The following is a 16200-nucleotide window of genomic DNA, read 5'->3' as shown; positions in this document are numbered from 1 at the left end:
AAAAAATAAAAAATTAAAAAATACATATCTACACATACATGTGTGTGGTGTACACACACACACGTCTCATAGTAGCATCTCCTTGTGCCTGGATACTACTTTTGTTCTCCTGCCTGTTAAAACTCTGAAAGGGTACTGGAGTGTTGGAAACACTCAGGTTTTCACTCTGTACGATTTCATTTCTTTGCAGAACTGCATCTCTACCTCTTTGCTTCTGTTTTGGCTCTACTGCTGCTCCTTTCTAGCTCCTGCAGTTTTGGGGACAAATACATATAAGATTAGCTTTTGCTAGCATATCCTCTTTCTTCAGTCTTGAGCAAGTGAAGCGGTGGCTTTTAGGTAGTCACAATTCTAATTTAAAACAAATTTAATCATTAAACTTGAACAGCTAACATAAAAGCAGAGTAACTAGACCAGAATGACAATCCCTATAGCCCAATCTCTTGCTTCTCCTACTAGCCAAACCCTTGTGAAGAACACAAGTCAATAAAGTGCATGATGGTATTTCCTCCAAGTACTCTTCCCAGCTCCAACAATTTCTCTTTCGGGGGCTTATGTATCATATTAATGTTATCTGTGTAGTGTGATATAGTGATTCTTCTACACATTTGTTCAGTCGATTTTTGAAAACTCGGCAGTCACAGTGGTCTGTGGGGGGGAGTTTCAAGTTTCACAGCTTTGGGAAGAAATGCCTCCATTTGTTTGCTTTGAGCTTCACCTGTAGTCTGTGCTGAGAGCCATAGGTCTGTAAATGAAATGCAGTGAACACTGATTCATGTCTGCAGTTCCTGTAAAAATCAGTTCATTAATCAGCACTTAAAGGGGGATAATCTGGACCATGTGATAGATTTCATTGCTCAGTCAGAACACTTTTTTTCCCAAAATTCTCTACAGAGTACATGGGAAGAGAAGCAAGGTCTGTACTGTACCCATTACATATTTATTATATCATTCATACTGCATTAATTTAGCCTTTTTGTTCTCTTACAGTCTCATTTGCTTTTCCTGAGAAAAGCATTTATTTAATTGATGGCTCAGTCTAAATAAAGCATGCTACTGATTGCCTCTGCTGATTATTCCAGGCATTCTCTTCCTAATTTGGAAAATCTGCTGCTTTTCTTTGGTTTATTTTTATATTTGTAATTTTTTTCCCTGTATTTTCACACTGGCCATAGTGCTGGGTTGAGCAGTTTGATTTCCAACTGAGGCTAGGCCAGTCACAGTTTGGACACAGCAAACCTGCCTCAAAATGGGGGTTGCGGCATTAGGAGCTAGAGTTGAAAAACAGCTGCTTCTGATTCAGGGGGTTTTGGAAGTGAGCAGTGGAAGTGAGTGTAATTATAGAAACTGGAGTCAGACACCTCTGGAATTTAAGCTTGTTCAAGTCTGAATTCCAGCCCAGTGTCATCTGATTGTGTGAGAAGAATTGTTTTCTAGGTGGATGTTTCTTTATGAAGTTATTTTTAGTATTTCAAGATAAAAGTGGGTGCATTACTTTCCATCCTGTTTTAACCTATTTGGATTTCTGTAATCATTGTAACTAGATTTCCTTTGAGATTGGGGCTCAGTCTGTATATCTTGAATTAAACTGGTAAACATCACGTTTTTCAAGGTGTTAGGAGAACAGATGCATTTCACAAAATCGGGAATATACCTGTCGTCTGTTTAATAAAGCAAAAAGATGCCTTGTCTAGCATCTCACATTTAAAATGGAGACATTAACTACTCCTTAAAAAGAAAGGCCAAAATGCTGATTTAAAAAGATGTGGTTCTCTGTTGATCCACATAGAGAAGGCAGGCCACAGTCCCCTCTCTTTCCTGCCCCAAATGGAGTTGAAAAAATGCCCAGCCTTCCATATCCTTGCATTTTTCTACACCTCAGAACACAAGAGCAGTAGAGTAGTAAGTTGAGATTATGGGTCTGCAGCTGCACAATAAGCTAAGGCTGGGAGGTAATCACTTTCAGGGGAATTATCCATGAGACACAGCTAAGTGCCTTTGTTCTCTTACAGTGCAATTATGTCAAAATCATGCTGACCCTTTTCCCTGGTGCTGCAGAACTGTTGTTCAGAATGGTTTCTCTGAGTGATAAACTGCAATCTGTGGGAAGAAGATGCTGCACTTTTAAAATTCTGTAAAATAACCTTTGTTTCATACTGCTAACAGACAACCTGCCTTCTGCATGATATTCACTATGCAGTTTCTTTTCATGTAATGAACTATTTTCTCATCTAATTCTTGTTAGGAATAAAACTAACAGCATGCTAACACCAGTGGGGTAGCCGAAGTTTTCTTTCAATTTTTTTTCAGTATCACCAGGCCTGAAAAAGGTGGTGAATATTTCATATAGGACTCAGCCTCCTTCAGAACATTATTCTGTTTTGGAGTGTTGGAAAACTCACTCAAGTGCTGTGAGATGGTCATCATTACAAAGAATGATCTCTTTTAAATGAGACCTACTGCAGGCTGTGAGGATGGGATGGTTGTATACATGCAGTTGCTCCTAAGCCTGGCTGGCCTGGTCATCCCTTTCTGTACCAGTCTTCTCCATGAAGCATCTGAAGCAAATCTCAGATACTTGTTTAGCTCTCTCTTTTAGGCCAATGAGCTAGTTTAGCAGTATCCATTATACTACCTCTGTAAGAAAAGCTCTTTTTAATAGTGTGCTGTTTTGGTTCATAAAGCGTGAAGAGAGAACAAGAGAAAATGGGAAGTGCCAGTAAAAATTGTCCATCTTACCAGAGCTGTTAAACTGAGAAAGATGCAAATCAATATGAGCTGGCAGAGGTCTTGTGATGACTTATTTGGTGAGCTGGCTTTAGACTGCAGACACTGGAAATAAGGGAGAAGGGAAGAAGTCTTCAGAGATGTTTCTGAGTTTTCTGTTGAGAAATCTCTGTGGTAGAAACCATGAGCAAAAGGTTCATACCATGGTTTTGACTTGGAAGAGGGTATCCAATTTAAAACATGATTCTTGTTTGAAATGTGAGTTGACCTTTAAAGATTCATCTTATGAAAGAACATGCAGATAGCATCTAGGGTAGCATGCGGAATTACATGAACTATTAATTACCCTCCTCAGCACTTAACCTCTTGCCTTGACAAAGCCAGTGTATAGCCTTACAGTCTGAAGTGACATAATGCAGTGTGTGAATTAGCATAAAACCAAAGTACTTATGGTGAAGCTAATGAAGAGTCTAAGGCTTATCAACATATGTAAGTATGAGAGCTCTTCAGGTGACTCTTGAACAATCCATGCTTTGGTTGGTTGTTTGTTACGGTCATGAATTATTTATGCTAAATAGGCTGTGTTGGGCTCATGGAACTTGTACCCAAATAGGTATTTCATTCTTTAGCAGAAATGCATTATTCTACAGGGAAAAAGAGTTACGATCAGCTCTTTGGAAAAAGTAAATCTCTTTATCATTTGGGTTCAGCTTTGTCAGATCAGAACTGAAAAGGACTTTGTGTGCTTGATCAGAAAATTATGGTAAATTGCATGCCAGGAGGACATCTTCGGTTTACTAAAATCATAATCAATTCCTGTATTTAACCTTTTTTTTTTAATCATAGAATCATAGAATAGTTAGGGTTGGAAAGGACCTTAAGATCATCTAGTTCCAACTCCCCTGCCATGGGCAGGGACATGTCGCACTAAACCATGTGGCCCAAGGCTCTGTCAGACCTGGCCTTGAACACCACCAGGGATGGAGCATTCACAACTTCCTTGGGTAACCCATTCCAGTGCCTCACCACCCTCACTGTAAAGAGCTTCTTCCTTATATCTAACCTAAACTTCCCTGTTTAAGTTTGAACCCATCACCCTTTGTCCTACCACTACAGTCCCTGATGAAGAGTCCCTCCCCAGCATCCTATGGGCCCCCTTCAGATACTGGAAGGCTGCTATGAGGTCACCACGCAGCCTTCTCTTCTCCAGGCTGAACTGCCCCAACTCTCTCAGCCTGTCTTCATACGGGAGGTGCTCCAGCCCCCTTATCATCCTTGTGGCCCTCCTCTGGACTTGCTCCAACAGCTCCATGTCCTTTTTATGTTGAGGACACCAGAACTGTACACAATACTCCAAGTGAGGTCTCACGAGAGCAGAGGAGAGGGGCAGGATCACCTCCTTTGACCTGCTGGTCACACTCCTTTTGATGCAGCCCAGGACACGGTTGGCTTTCTGGGCTGTGAGCGGACACTGAAGCCGGCTCATGTTTAGTTTTTCATCAGCCAGCACCCCCAAGTCCTTCTCCTCAGGCTGCTCTGAATCTCTTCGCAGCCCAAACTGTAGCTGTGCCTGGGATTGCCCTGACCCAGGTGTAGGACCTTACACTTGGCTTGGTTAAACTTCATAAGGTTGGCATCGGCCCACCTCACAAGCGTGTCAAGGTCCCTCTGGATGGCATCCCTTCCCTCCAGCGTGTCAACCGAACCACACAGCTTGGTGTCGTCGGCAAACTTGCTGAGGGCGCCTCAATCCCACTGTCCATGTCGCCGACAAAGATGTTGAACAGGACCGGTCCCAACACCGATCCCTGAGGGACACCACTCGCTACTGTTTTCTATCTGGACATTGAGCCATTTACCACAACTCTTTGCATGCAGCCATCCAGCCAGTTCTTTATCCACTGAGTGGTCCATCTATCAAATTGATGTCTGTCCAATTTAGAGACAAGGATGTCATGTGGGACAGTGTCGAACGCTTTGCACAAGTCCAGGTAGATGATGTCAGCTGCTCTTCCCCTGTCCATCAGTTCTGTAGCCCCATCATAGAAGGCCACCAAACTGGTCAGGCAGGATTTCCCCTTAGTGAAGCCATGTTGCCTGTCACCAACCACCTTGTTGCTTTTCTTGTGTCTTAGCATGCTTTCCAGGAGAGCCCGTTCCAAGATTTTGCCAGGCACAGAGGTGAGACTGACTGGTCTGTAGTTCCCTGGGTCTTCCATTTTCCCCTTCTTGAAAATGGGGGTTATGTCACCCTTCTTCCAGTCATCAGGAACTTCACCTGACTGCCAGGATTTTTCAAATATGATGGACAATGGCTTAGCAACTTCATTTGCCAGCTCCTTCAGGACCCATGAATGGATTTCATCAGGTCCCATGGACTTGTGCACGTTCAGGTTCTTAAGATGATCTTGAACCTGATCTCTCCTCAATCGATTGATTGATTCTTAAAACTCATGTTTGGTATATGGGCATGAAGCTTTTTGGGTTTAGGTGGTTTTGTGATCCAAGTGCAGTTTTAGAACTGCCAGAGCAAGACCTGGTGCCCTTAGACTCTGGCTTCTGGTTCTGCTCTAATCAAAAATGAATTTGGCGGTTCAGGCCTTTCTGACCCGACACCAGATGACGATGATCACAGAGACAGTGTGTGAGGTTTGTTTTGCATCTTTTAATAGTAACTATCTGCACAGGTTTTTACTTCATTCTGATTTTAATCCTTTTTTTTTTTCTTTGTTTTAATAGAAAATCCATTAGGTATGAATAGTGTTTTGCAGTAATGGATCCTGCTTTTTTTTGGTTAATGGATACTGTGAAACCTGCAGTCGCATTTAAGTTTAAATCAGCGTGTTTTCACAACAAATGAACTAATGAATGCTTGTGAAGGTGCCATCCTTTGGACACGTATTTTCACAGTAGCTTTTTAGTATTTCATACAGCTTTCAAGTCAAAGCTTTTCCCAACTGCTATTTCAAAAACCAGGGATTAAGTACAAATCACTGCTCTACTTTTTTTTTGTGGTGGGAAGGGGCTGTACCTTTTTGTGGGTAGCTGGATGCATTGAACTGACCCGAGGATACCTTAGAGCCAGCTATAGATAGAGGCCTACCAGGACACTGCTCTTTCCCCACAGAGTTTAAAGGGGGATGTGCAGTGGGGTTGCTGGCAACTTGACAGCATTACTTCAGAAAAACATCTGAAATGAATAAATTAAATTTGAGTGCACACATCTCTAAGATTCTTTTTATGTTTCAGATCAAAAGCAAGAGCAAAGTAAATTGCCTGCTTGTCATCTTAGTATTATTGCATTGACTGGTTCAGATTTCCTTCTTATGCTAGCTAACAAAAGTGAGTGGAATACAGTTGAGTGAACGAAAAAGTGCTATTGAATAAAAAAACATCAGTTAGTTAGACTTTTATTAATACACAGCAGTGACCTGTTTGTTTCTTTGTTCAAGATGTAACACACTGTTACACAGCAATAACCAGAATTAATACTAGCACTGAGTACCTGAAATCTGAAGTCTGGGCAAAATTTTCTCCAGGAGGTATCTAAAGCAGATATTAAATTCTAGCAGAGGCTGATGCTGAGCAGCTAGACCTGCATGGGTGTTTGAGCACTGAACACCTGCAGTTAGGATCTGAATGAGAATACATATGCTAAAAGGGGGAATTTGGATGAGCAGTACCCATAAACACCAGATTGTTTAGGCAGAATCTGCCTCCCATAGCCAACAGGAGATAAAAGAGGTTCTAAATCACATTCTCTCTGGTCTTATATTTGCATTGCTTACAGATCGCTCTTACTTCAGCTCCATACCAAAATACCTTCTTGAGTGTAGGCAGTTAGCAGATGTGAAATGTAATTGTGGTTAAGTTGCACTATTTGCCTAGGAAGAAAAAGAGCTGCATGATTCACAGGCCAGACTTTGTACCTGGTGTCTGTCTGCTGTCTGGGATGGGTTTCTCAAATACTTCCCTTGAATTCTCAGGCAAGGGTAGGTTTTGGTTTTCTTATAGCATAACTAAGGTTGCTGTATTGCTTTTGTATGCCTGCCCTTCTAATTACACAGAAACTGTATGTCAGGATTTGGTTTACATATATGATGACACAAAGGCTTCTGTTCCTCTTTTAATTCCAAAGGTTAAACTCTCTGGATGGTGGGAAAATAGATAAAAGATAGTGAGTATTTATTTCTCTTACAAAGCACTATTTACCTTATTAAAAGTGTGTCACATGGCTTTACACCTCACTATGGTTTTATGATTGTTACTTTTTCCTAACTTTTTTGCTTACCTGTGGAAAAAGTGGAAAATATTGAAAAGTACTTGTTCCTGTAGTAGCACCATCCCTTACTGGAAGCTGCTAAGGGTATTTTATGGACCCAGCTGATGCAGTAATCAAGCAGGTGAAACACCAGGTGCCCAAATGTTCAGGCCTTGAGCCTTCATTTAGCTTTCATGTAACACTGCAGGGAAGGACCAAGATACAGTCAGGTCCATGCTAGATGTGTGCCCGAGAGTAGCACCTAGAACGTTGCTGGAGACCACTGGTTATAGTTTAAGTGCATGACGGACAGGAAAGTGCCACAAACGTGGATCCATTATAGGCAGCTCTAAGCTGAAAGCAGACTAGTATCATTAAGCCTAGTGTGCCCTATGTCCTCCAGAACTCCCCACAAATGCCTTAACTCAGAGGCTGCAGTAAGCAGCCTCATCTACTCAGCATCCTCTCTATCAGGGGTTGCTCCTTTAACAACAGTGCTACAAGGCAAGATGGGTCCCACTTTTACAAGTAGAAGGTATGTAAAGGTGCCACAGTGTTCAGTTTTGCTCTCAGTATTAGGAAATAAGAGAAGAGAATGCCCAGCCACCCCATAAACAGCTCCAGATGTCATTGCAGAAAGGTTGGGGGGTGGAGGAGGCAAGTGCAGCCTCATGGTATGGATAGGTGTGCATGTAATGAGAGAGAAAGCCAACCATATCTTGGGTTGCATCAAAAGAAGCGTGACCAGCAGGTCAAAGGAGGTGATCCTGCCCCTCTGCTCTCATAAGACCTCACTTGGAGTATTGTGTACAGTTCTGGTGTCCCCAACATAAGAAGGACATGGAGCTGCTGCAGCAAGTCCAGAGGAGGCCACGAGGATAAGGGGGCTGGAGCACCTCCTGTATGAAGACAGGCTGAGAAAGTCAGGGCTGTTCAGCCTGGAGAAGAGGCTCATGGAGACCTCATAGCAGCCTTCCAGTATCTGAAGGGGGCCTACAAGTGTGCTGGAGAGAGATTGTTCATTAGGGACTGTAGTGGTAGGACAAGGGGTGATGGGTTCAAACTTAAACAGGGGAAGTTTAGATTAGATATAAGGAAGAAGCTCTTTACAGTGAAGGTGGTGAGGCACTGGAACAGGTTGTCCAAAGAAGTTGTGAATGCTCCATCCCTGATGGTGTTCAAGGCCAGGTTGGACAGACTCTTGGGTGACATGGTCTAGTGGAAGGTGCCCTGCCCATGGTCCCTGCCCATGATCTTAAGGTCCTTTCCAACCCTAACTGTTCTATGATTCCACTGCTTGAATTGCTTATGTCACGCTAGTTACTGTAATAAGCTGTAACATGGTAGGAGTTGAGAAATGACTGCTCACTCTCAGACTGACTGTGCCATCTTTATATTATGATTTTAAGGACCCAAATAATATCTAGTAAGTACAGAATATACGTAAAGAGCCTGTTATGTCACGGGACTTTTATATTCTTACGCTGCCTTTTGAGGTATTCTGATTGGGTTTCTCCCAACCACAAAGCAACTCAGATTGTTTTGATAGGTTCCTGCAGCTGAGTCAGAGCAAGCTCTCAGAGGTGTTATGCTGACTGACTTCCAAGTGTAACTCCTACACCAGAGGGATGAGCAGGTTACACTGAGCAAGAGAATTAGGACTGATAAACTAAAATAGGGTAACAGACAAGTTCTAGCTGATAGTGACTAGTTGACTAGTATTCAACATAAAGGTAACTTCATTCTCTATTTTCCACCTTGAGACATTTGCTATTAGAGAAGGGTTCAGATTTTGAAATATGAAAGCCCATGTAGCTTTCACGAGGCACACAGCAGAATAATTTATATTCTGCTTTCCAAGCTGCTTAATTTTTAACTATACTTTGAGCCTGTTTTACGTATGTTATATCAGTCTTGAAACCACTCCTATAAAAGCAAAGGATTGATGTAGCCTACTGTGTTAAGACATGCTAACCTATGCCCTTTTTCATTTAATCACTATGAAAGAGGCCTAAATCTACTGCAGGAAAAAAGGTGGAATTTGTTTCTGGCTAGAGAAAGAAGGATTTCCTTGTGAAGTTAGAGTGTGTTCTTAAACACAGCTTTCTGCCTTTAAATTGCTTCTACTCTTTTCCAGAATTTCTGCTGTCTGAAGGCAAGATCAGTTGTTGCTGCTGGGGTTTTTTTATGTCATTTAAGGTTATAGTATCTCACAAATGACAACATTCTCTGGCCTACCACTTGAACAGGACTAAGCATGTGTTACCTTTTGTGTTAAGCATGGAATGGTAGATTACTGGAATATATGAAAAATAAGAAATGAAGTTTGGTATTGTCATCACAGTGTCCATACCTGTGTATCTGTATATATAATGATAAAAACAGTGGCAGGAAAGATTGTTATCATTGCTGCGTACTTAAGGACAGCTTTTAGGCTGGGGTGGTAAGCCAGATCTTTGCTGTGTGCAGTAAGCATCTCGCATTGTTCCCGACAGCTGGCATGTGTCCCCATATGTGTGGAGCTTTACTCTTCAATGCTGTCCTCCTCAGGAACAGGCACATGTTTAGACCTCTTCTTGTTACCTTATTGACAATAAAAACACAAATGGTCAGCAAGGTACAGCATCTACTGGCCACCTAGTCATAGTTGTCAGGAATACTTACTGTGGGTTTTGAGTCACTTCATATTAATTAATTAATATATTTTTAGCTGCTTTATTTAGAACCATCCAAGTGTCATTATGGTTAAGGAGCTTGCAACCTGTTGTATTTCAATAAACAAATTACACCTAAATCCTTTAGGTGTGTTTGAAAACTTTTGAATTTTTGTTCGTAGCACCATAAATCAACACCAGACCTAAACACCTGTAACAGAATATAGAATCAATTTACATGTTTTGCACTTGATGATAAACAACAAAATTCCCAGTATTTTCAGCCATCTGGTCCAATAATTTTTCTGTTTCACAATACTATAAATAGCATTCCATGCAGCTTCAGGAAGCTGTAACAGTCTGAAATCCAAGGATATTAGACTGAGCATGCCAAAAATTTATCCTCAAACCTGTTTGTAGAATTAGCTATTTATACTAACTCCACATTTTCATTCAAAATAAAATATGCATTGTCTTAAATTAGCAACAAAGCTGATGATGAATAATTTTTTGCCAAACCACAAATGCTGTTGAGGGTGATGCTCAGCTGTCTCTGTCACTAGTGCACAGAGTGGCTAAATGGTGAAGGATGCTGGTGTAACTGGGAATGAAATGCTTGTCTGTGACAGCATGTTATCTTTTAGGGGGGAGCTAGATTCTCAGCTCTGTTGTTAATGTTTTTACAAACCTTGACACGAAAGATAGCATCAAAATTACTTTTTTGTTACATTTTTGACTCCTGAGACTAAACAAGGTTTCATTATTTTGTAGTAATAAAACATTTTATTAAAAATTATAAAACATCAAATGGGGAGGGGAAAATAATCAATTTGGTAGCATGAATTTGACCTGTAATGACAATCAGAAGGGCCATTCAGGTAGCGATTACAGCTTCTATCCATTGATTTTTTTATGTTTGCAATGCAGAAGAAACAAAAAGCAGAAACTGCTGGTTTGGAGGTGAGAATGACACAATTTCATTTCATTTTAAATTGTTTCCAAATCTCTGCAAAAAATCCCGTAGCTTCTGAGGAGCATGGCAGGAGAGTAGACGTGTCACGTGGACCATCTTTAGAAGCTGGTCAAAATCAGCATTTGCAAAACTAATTAATTTTTTTGTTAAAATACCATATTCTGGGAAAGGATGGTTGAACTTTCTTTAAACATTCACTTAGCTGATCAGTTAGACCATGATTCAGCCAAGGTTTTCAAAGTACATTATAAAGCCTTAAACATGGAGTATGTTTGTCCTCTTTACCTGCTGCTGCTTGGCATTCAGCTTTTCTTCTACTCCTGACCAAGCTTGGATGATACTTGCATGTGACCCATCCAGAATTTTTCGATGTATCATATTGTTGACTCCTGCAACAGACCAAATGTATTTTTTCAAGTTTATAATGGAGTGATTTTTTTTACTCAATACAGTCCAAAATCTAATCTATTTTAAAAAAATGAAACATTAAATAAGTCATTAAAAATACAGAAGAAATCAGAACACACCTGCCCTGTTTGTACCTCATACTATGTAAACGTTCCTGCATGTCATTACCATACCTGACTCCTCTTGCAGGTGGTCAACCTCTCCTTTTCTGCTGCTCTCATCTTTCTTCCCCTCTTATTATTCTCAGCCTCTTCCCCTTACTAGGTTTCTTTGATGTACCTGGCTCTGTTCTGTCTGTGGTAACCCCCCAATGTCTTTGAGGAAAGATGATAAATTATCTTCTCAATATTTATTCTTTTCATTTGTCTTGTCTTTTTTTTTTCCCCTGCCCCCCCCCTTTTTTTTTTTATTAAGGTCACTGACCTTGGATAAACAGGTTTAAGCTTTCCTTAGGGAATTTTCTCAATGTTAATTGACAAATACAGCTCCACAATCCTTGGCTTTCAACTCATGTTTCAGTACAGTCATCCTTTAGGCAGTTACCTATTACTGAATGTGTTTTTCTGATTTTAATCAGCTTCCTCTAGAATGCTGCTTCTTTCCAGCCAAAGGAGTAGCAAGACAACAAAGACACCTTGGAGTAAAAACAAAGGAGTCCAGAGTCCAGTAACCCTAGAAAGAGCTACTGGAGCAGAATAAAGTTTTTACTCATTATTTATCATGTATTACTATTGGAATCATTTACTGTTGTTTACTAATGATTTCTTTAAAGTGCAAGTTGAGGTAAGTGGTTTACTTCTAATTTTATATTTTCTGAACCATTAAAGACTGAAAGTAAACATGACACCTGTAGCTGTACTTGCTATGGAACCTTCCCTACAAGCCCAGCAGCTGTGTAAGCCTCAGCATATACCCTCAGCAGTGTCTTGTACTGGAAACACATTTTACACATGCAACTGCTAAGTAAATACTCTCTTTTTTCTTTTTTCTTTTTTTTTTTTTTTTTTGGTTTGTTAAACAGGTGTTAAAGCTGTATTTTCTGGACATTACCACAGGAATGCTGGAGGGTCCTATGGAGGACTGGAAATGGTGGTTTCATCAGCAATAGGATGTCAACTGGGAGAAGATACTCATGGGCTTCGAGTGGTGGTTGTCACAGATGAGAAGATTGCTCACCGATACTACAGTTTAGATGAACTGAGCAGTCAAGGCATAGAGCAAGAGCTGCTGGCTATGCTTGCTGAGCACCCTTAGGCTGTGTCCAATTACCTGGGGTTTTTCCATGTTAGACAAATAGAAACTGTTTCAGAAAGTTTCCCCAAGCTGAAGAGAGAGATTTCTGATTGTGCACCATGCCCCAGAACAGCTCTCCATTTGTTATCATCCTAAATAGAAAGGTTTCTCTTTCTGAAAATGAGACCTATGAGGCATAGGGAAGAATAGCAGAACTGATACAGTAATGTATCATTGAAAAGAACAGTTCTCAAAAGTTTTACTTTGCTCTTATATAAGAATTTCTTGTCAGAGAAAAAGTGTACCAGAGTGAGAATTGTAGCTTCTAGATAACCCTTTAACTCAAGTGTTTCTTAGTTTTATATTTGAGAGGGTATTTTAAAATCAATAAATTTATTCATTTCTGTTAAGCTCTAGACAATATAAATGGAGCATTTTTTTTACTCTGTCAAAACAAATCTCAAACACCAGACTTTTAGCAACCTTAATACCAGATCTTGTTGCCTATACAGCTTATTTGCTTCTATTTACCATAGGTTATTTCTTAGCTGTTCAGAGCCAGCAGCAACAGGAGAGGAGACAAGTTCTGTTTTGCAGTCACAACTTGGGTTTCTGTTATGTCCTGGTTTTACATAATGGGAAGTTTATAAATGAAGCTAATAGAGATGCCATTGACAGAAACTAAACATGGAACAACTATTTTTCTTTTGAAATGTAACTACCAATCAATTAGCTAAACCATTCTTGCTATAGCTTCACCAGTTGGAATAGTTGGAATGTTCTGTGCTGAATACTGTTATCAGAACTCACTTTGTTGATTCATAGACAGGGGGAGAGCTCTAATCTCCAAATGCAATGTAAGAGTGCCTTGCTTAAATATTATACAATATTAAATGTTGAAACCTCCAAAACTGTATTTTCTTCACTGGAATAAGTCTTCTTTAAAAATAAATGCTATAAAAGAAGTTTATATGTGCTGCAATCCACCTATATTTTTTAGCAAGTATATCTGATTTGTTTACTGTTAAATAGAAAAAAAAGTCTTCATGTAGTTAAACCATGATAACCTTGTTCTATGTTTTACGTATTTAGTTAAACACATTATAATCTATACCACAGGTTATCTGGAAATAAATAGAAATTGCACAGCTTTAGCACCTGAAGAAGGAAAAACAGAAGCAATACTGGCTGAAAAAAGTAATGCATTCTGTTTGGTTTATGTGTATTCACATACAACATGCTCACTAGATAATATTACAGATATTTAAATATGGGAAGAGAGATGATGAAATGCTGTGCTGAAGGGTCAGTTTTATTACATTTTAGAAACACCAGTTTATCTAGGAGGTTCCTTCAATCTTGGTCTGTGGTACTGATGAGATTCTACAGTGACCTCTGTAGCATTTCTTTGCCCCAGTGAACCAGCTGTGCCTGGAGATGACTGACTCCCAGCCCATTCCAGTGACCTAAGCACAGGTTATGTTTGGTTTGGAAAGAAAGAAAACTATTTTGCTTTTATTGTCCACATGGTTTCGTTTAGTTGAATATTTTCAGAGTCTCATTTTCAAGGGAACAGCTGGGAAACATGAAGTAAAATCTAAAAGGCTTGATTACTTTGAAACAGGCAGGAACCTAAGCACCCAAAAGCAGTTTCATCGGAAGTTAAGCACAGTTCAGGTGCTGGGTTTAAAAATCTCTATACCTAGATACCTTTTAAGCCACTGACTACTATTAAAATTTGGTCTTACATGGCTGGGAGCTATTTAGTAATCACAGCTAAATAACAGTGCCAAGAATGAGGGGATGCTAGTGGGGAGGGAAGAACAGTCTATGATTTAAATCTTTCGAGTCACTTCACATTGTATGGCTGAAGAAGTTCATCAGGAGGATAATCTGAGCATGGGATATTCTCTCTGCTCTGGCATAATATGGTAAAGATGAATGGAGGAAAAGTTTAAAGAGGGTTTGGGGTTTTTTTTAATATACCTGTTAATTACTGGATATAATGGTAACTAAATATATATATGAAGCTTGGGAGATCGGAGCATAAGTTCAGGAGAAAGCCTTTCCACCAATCTGAACATGCTAATAGTAGTAGTGTATAGGGTTCTGAAATTTATTTCAAAGTTACAGTGTACTAATATACAAAAGAAATGTTAATAATTTTAATTCTTAATTTTTTTTTTCCCATTTTCAAGTGTCAGTTAACCATAAGAAGTTCTGTGGGATTTTATCATGAATATATCACTTACTTAAATACAAAGCTAAAGTTCAATTAAAAAAAAATAAAGGTTTCTTTATATCCCAAAAATCCTCATTTATTTTAGTGATTTCTAAGAAAATCTTATTATGTTCATGTGTAAAAAGATTAGCAGATTTGTCTTCAGTTTGAAGTTTTATAAGACAGTAAAGTTGGGCTGCTGCTGTTTATTAAATGCCGCCTTGTCCTGTAGAGGATTTTGGGAGCTGTTTTGAGAGGATTTTTTTGCTGCATGACAACAGCACTGTGTTGTTATGTAGGCTCTTGCTTAGGTTCCTCTCCTGCCTGTTGTGAGGACAGGTCATCAGTAAGCAGCATACTTACTTTCTATTATTGTCTACTGGACTAGATGGTGAAGTAGAAAAATACAGATATATTTTTGAAGACTTGATGACAACTGTGATTAACTTCACAGGATGAAGAAAAATATTCTCTGAGTTTTATATCTGAAACATGGAGACATTTATTTTGGTTCTCACCTTCCAAGGTTTCAAAAGGAAGAAGATCAAAACATCAGAGATGTGCAGGTTGTGTGTAATCATTACTTTACTTTGTAGCCTGGCTGCCATTCTGATGAACATAAAGTTGGCTGAATTGAGGGAACGGCCTCTCTAGTCCCTCCGTCTTGAGCCCATGCCTCATTCCAGTAAATTAAGAATTCCCTGCACTAGTCTGAAATAGGAAGGAGCATCCTGCATTTCATTAGTTGTTCATTTTGCCATTGCCTTGATTTGACAAATGTAGTGTAAGTTAGCACACAAATTAAAACTTTTTGGCATCCTAAAATCTGTGAGAATGGGAAAATCAATAAAATCAGTTTCTCTTGCAATGCACATTGTCTCAAAACATCTGTTTTGAATGACAACTCAGAACTTCCACCCAGTATTCTTATTCCTATGAAGCAGATGCATCATAACGCAGATGAAAACAGGGCCTCATTTCTGTAACTCAGTCACAGGAAGGATTTCAAACATAGTGTGTTGCTGGACATGACTGTATGAACCAGAGTTACAAAAATAAAATAGGAGTGTGCTTTTTTACCAGCATAAATGACAAATTTTGTTTGATCACTTTTCTTAGCATAATTAGCTGATTTAGGATTAATACCGATGCTTTAGCTAATTTGAAATAGCAGAGCTCCTTGGGGTCACAGTGCCTCATCGTGTTTATGTAAAGAAAAATGATTCATATTATGTTAAATTCTGATACAATCCACTAATGGAGACACTTTCTTTTTAAAAAAAAAGAAATCTTCTGATGTTGAGGATGTTATTTTTGTATGTCCAGCAGTGCCGATAATTGTTACACTCTGTCAGCCTGGGACTGACTTTAAAGCAAGATGTCACTAAAAGTTCAAACTGTGGATGTAATGGGAGTGAATGCATCTTCAAGCATTTCTGTGGGCCCAAGGGGTCAGGCAGGGAAAAAAAATAAATCAAATTACCACAATTCATTTTGGTTTCCTGAAGGCAGCTAACAGCTGAGATGATAACTACCTGATAACTACCAAATGTGGAAGATTTGTATTAGAACACCACAGCAACCTGTGCGAGTAACCAAATACAACCTGTGAACGTAACCAAATACTACGTAATTAAGTACAGTCTGAGGTGGAGACTTAGGAACAGGAGGCAAATCACTGATAAAAAAAAAGCCTTTGAGATCGATCTTGGTTCATGTACAC

At 39.5% G+C, this 16200-nt stretch overlaps 1 protein-coding gene across 3 annotated transcripts in view; it reads left to right on the top strand.

Moving 5' to 3' along the window:
• Positions 1-13226, top strand: part of CPPED1 (calcineurin like phosphoesterase domain containing 1) — a 49419-nt gene extending 36193 nt beyond the window's left edge. For all 3 annotated transcript variants that reach the window (XM_030483899.1, XM_030483900.1, XM_030483902.1), the window contains one exon: positions 12045-13226. In XM_030483899.1, the coding sequence (XP_030339759.1) occupies positions 12045-12277 (233 nt within the window). In that variant the 3' untranslated portion in view covers positions 12278-13226. The remainder of the gene's footprint in view (positions 1-12044) is intronic.
• Positions 13227-16200: the final 2974 nt, after the last annotated feature.

The sequence above is a fragment of the Strigops habroptila genome, chromosome 4 (genome assembly GCF_004027225.2).
Source record: "Strigops habroptila isolate Jane chromosome 4, bStrHab1.2.pri, whole genome shotgun sequence".
Classification (NCBI taxonomy): Eukaryota; Metazoa; Chordata; class Aves; order Psittaciformes; family Psittacidae; genus Strigops; species Strigops habroptila.
The sequence above is the reverse complement of the archived record's forward strand: the minus strand, read 5'-3'. Positions and strand labels throughout refer to the sequence as shown.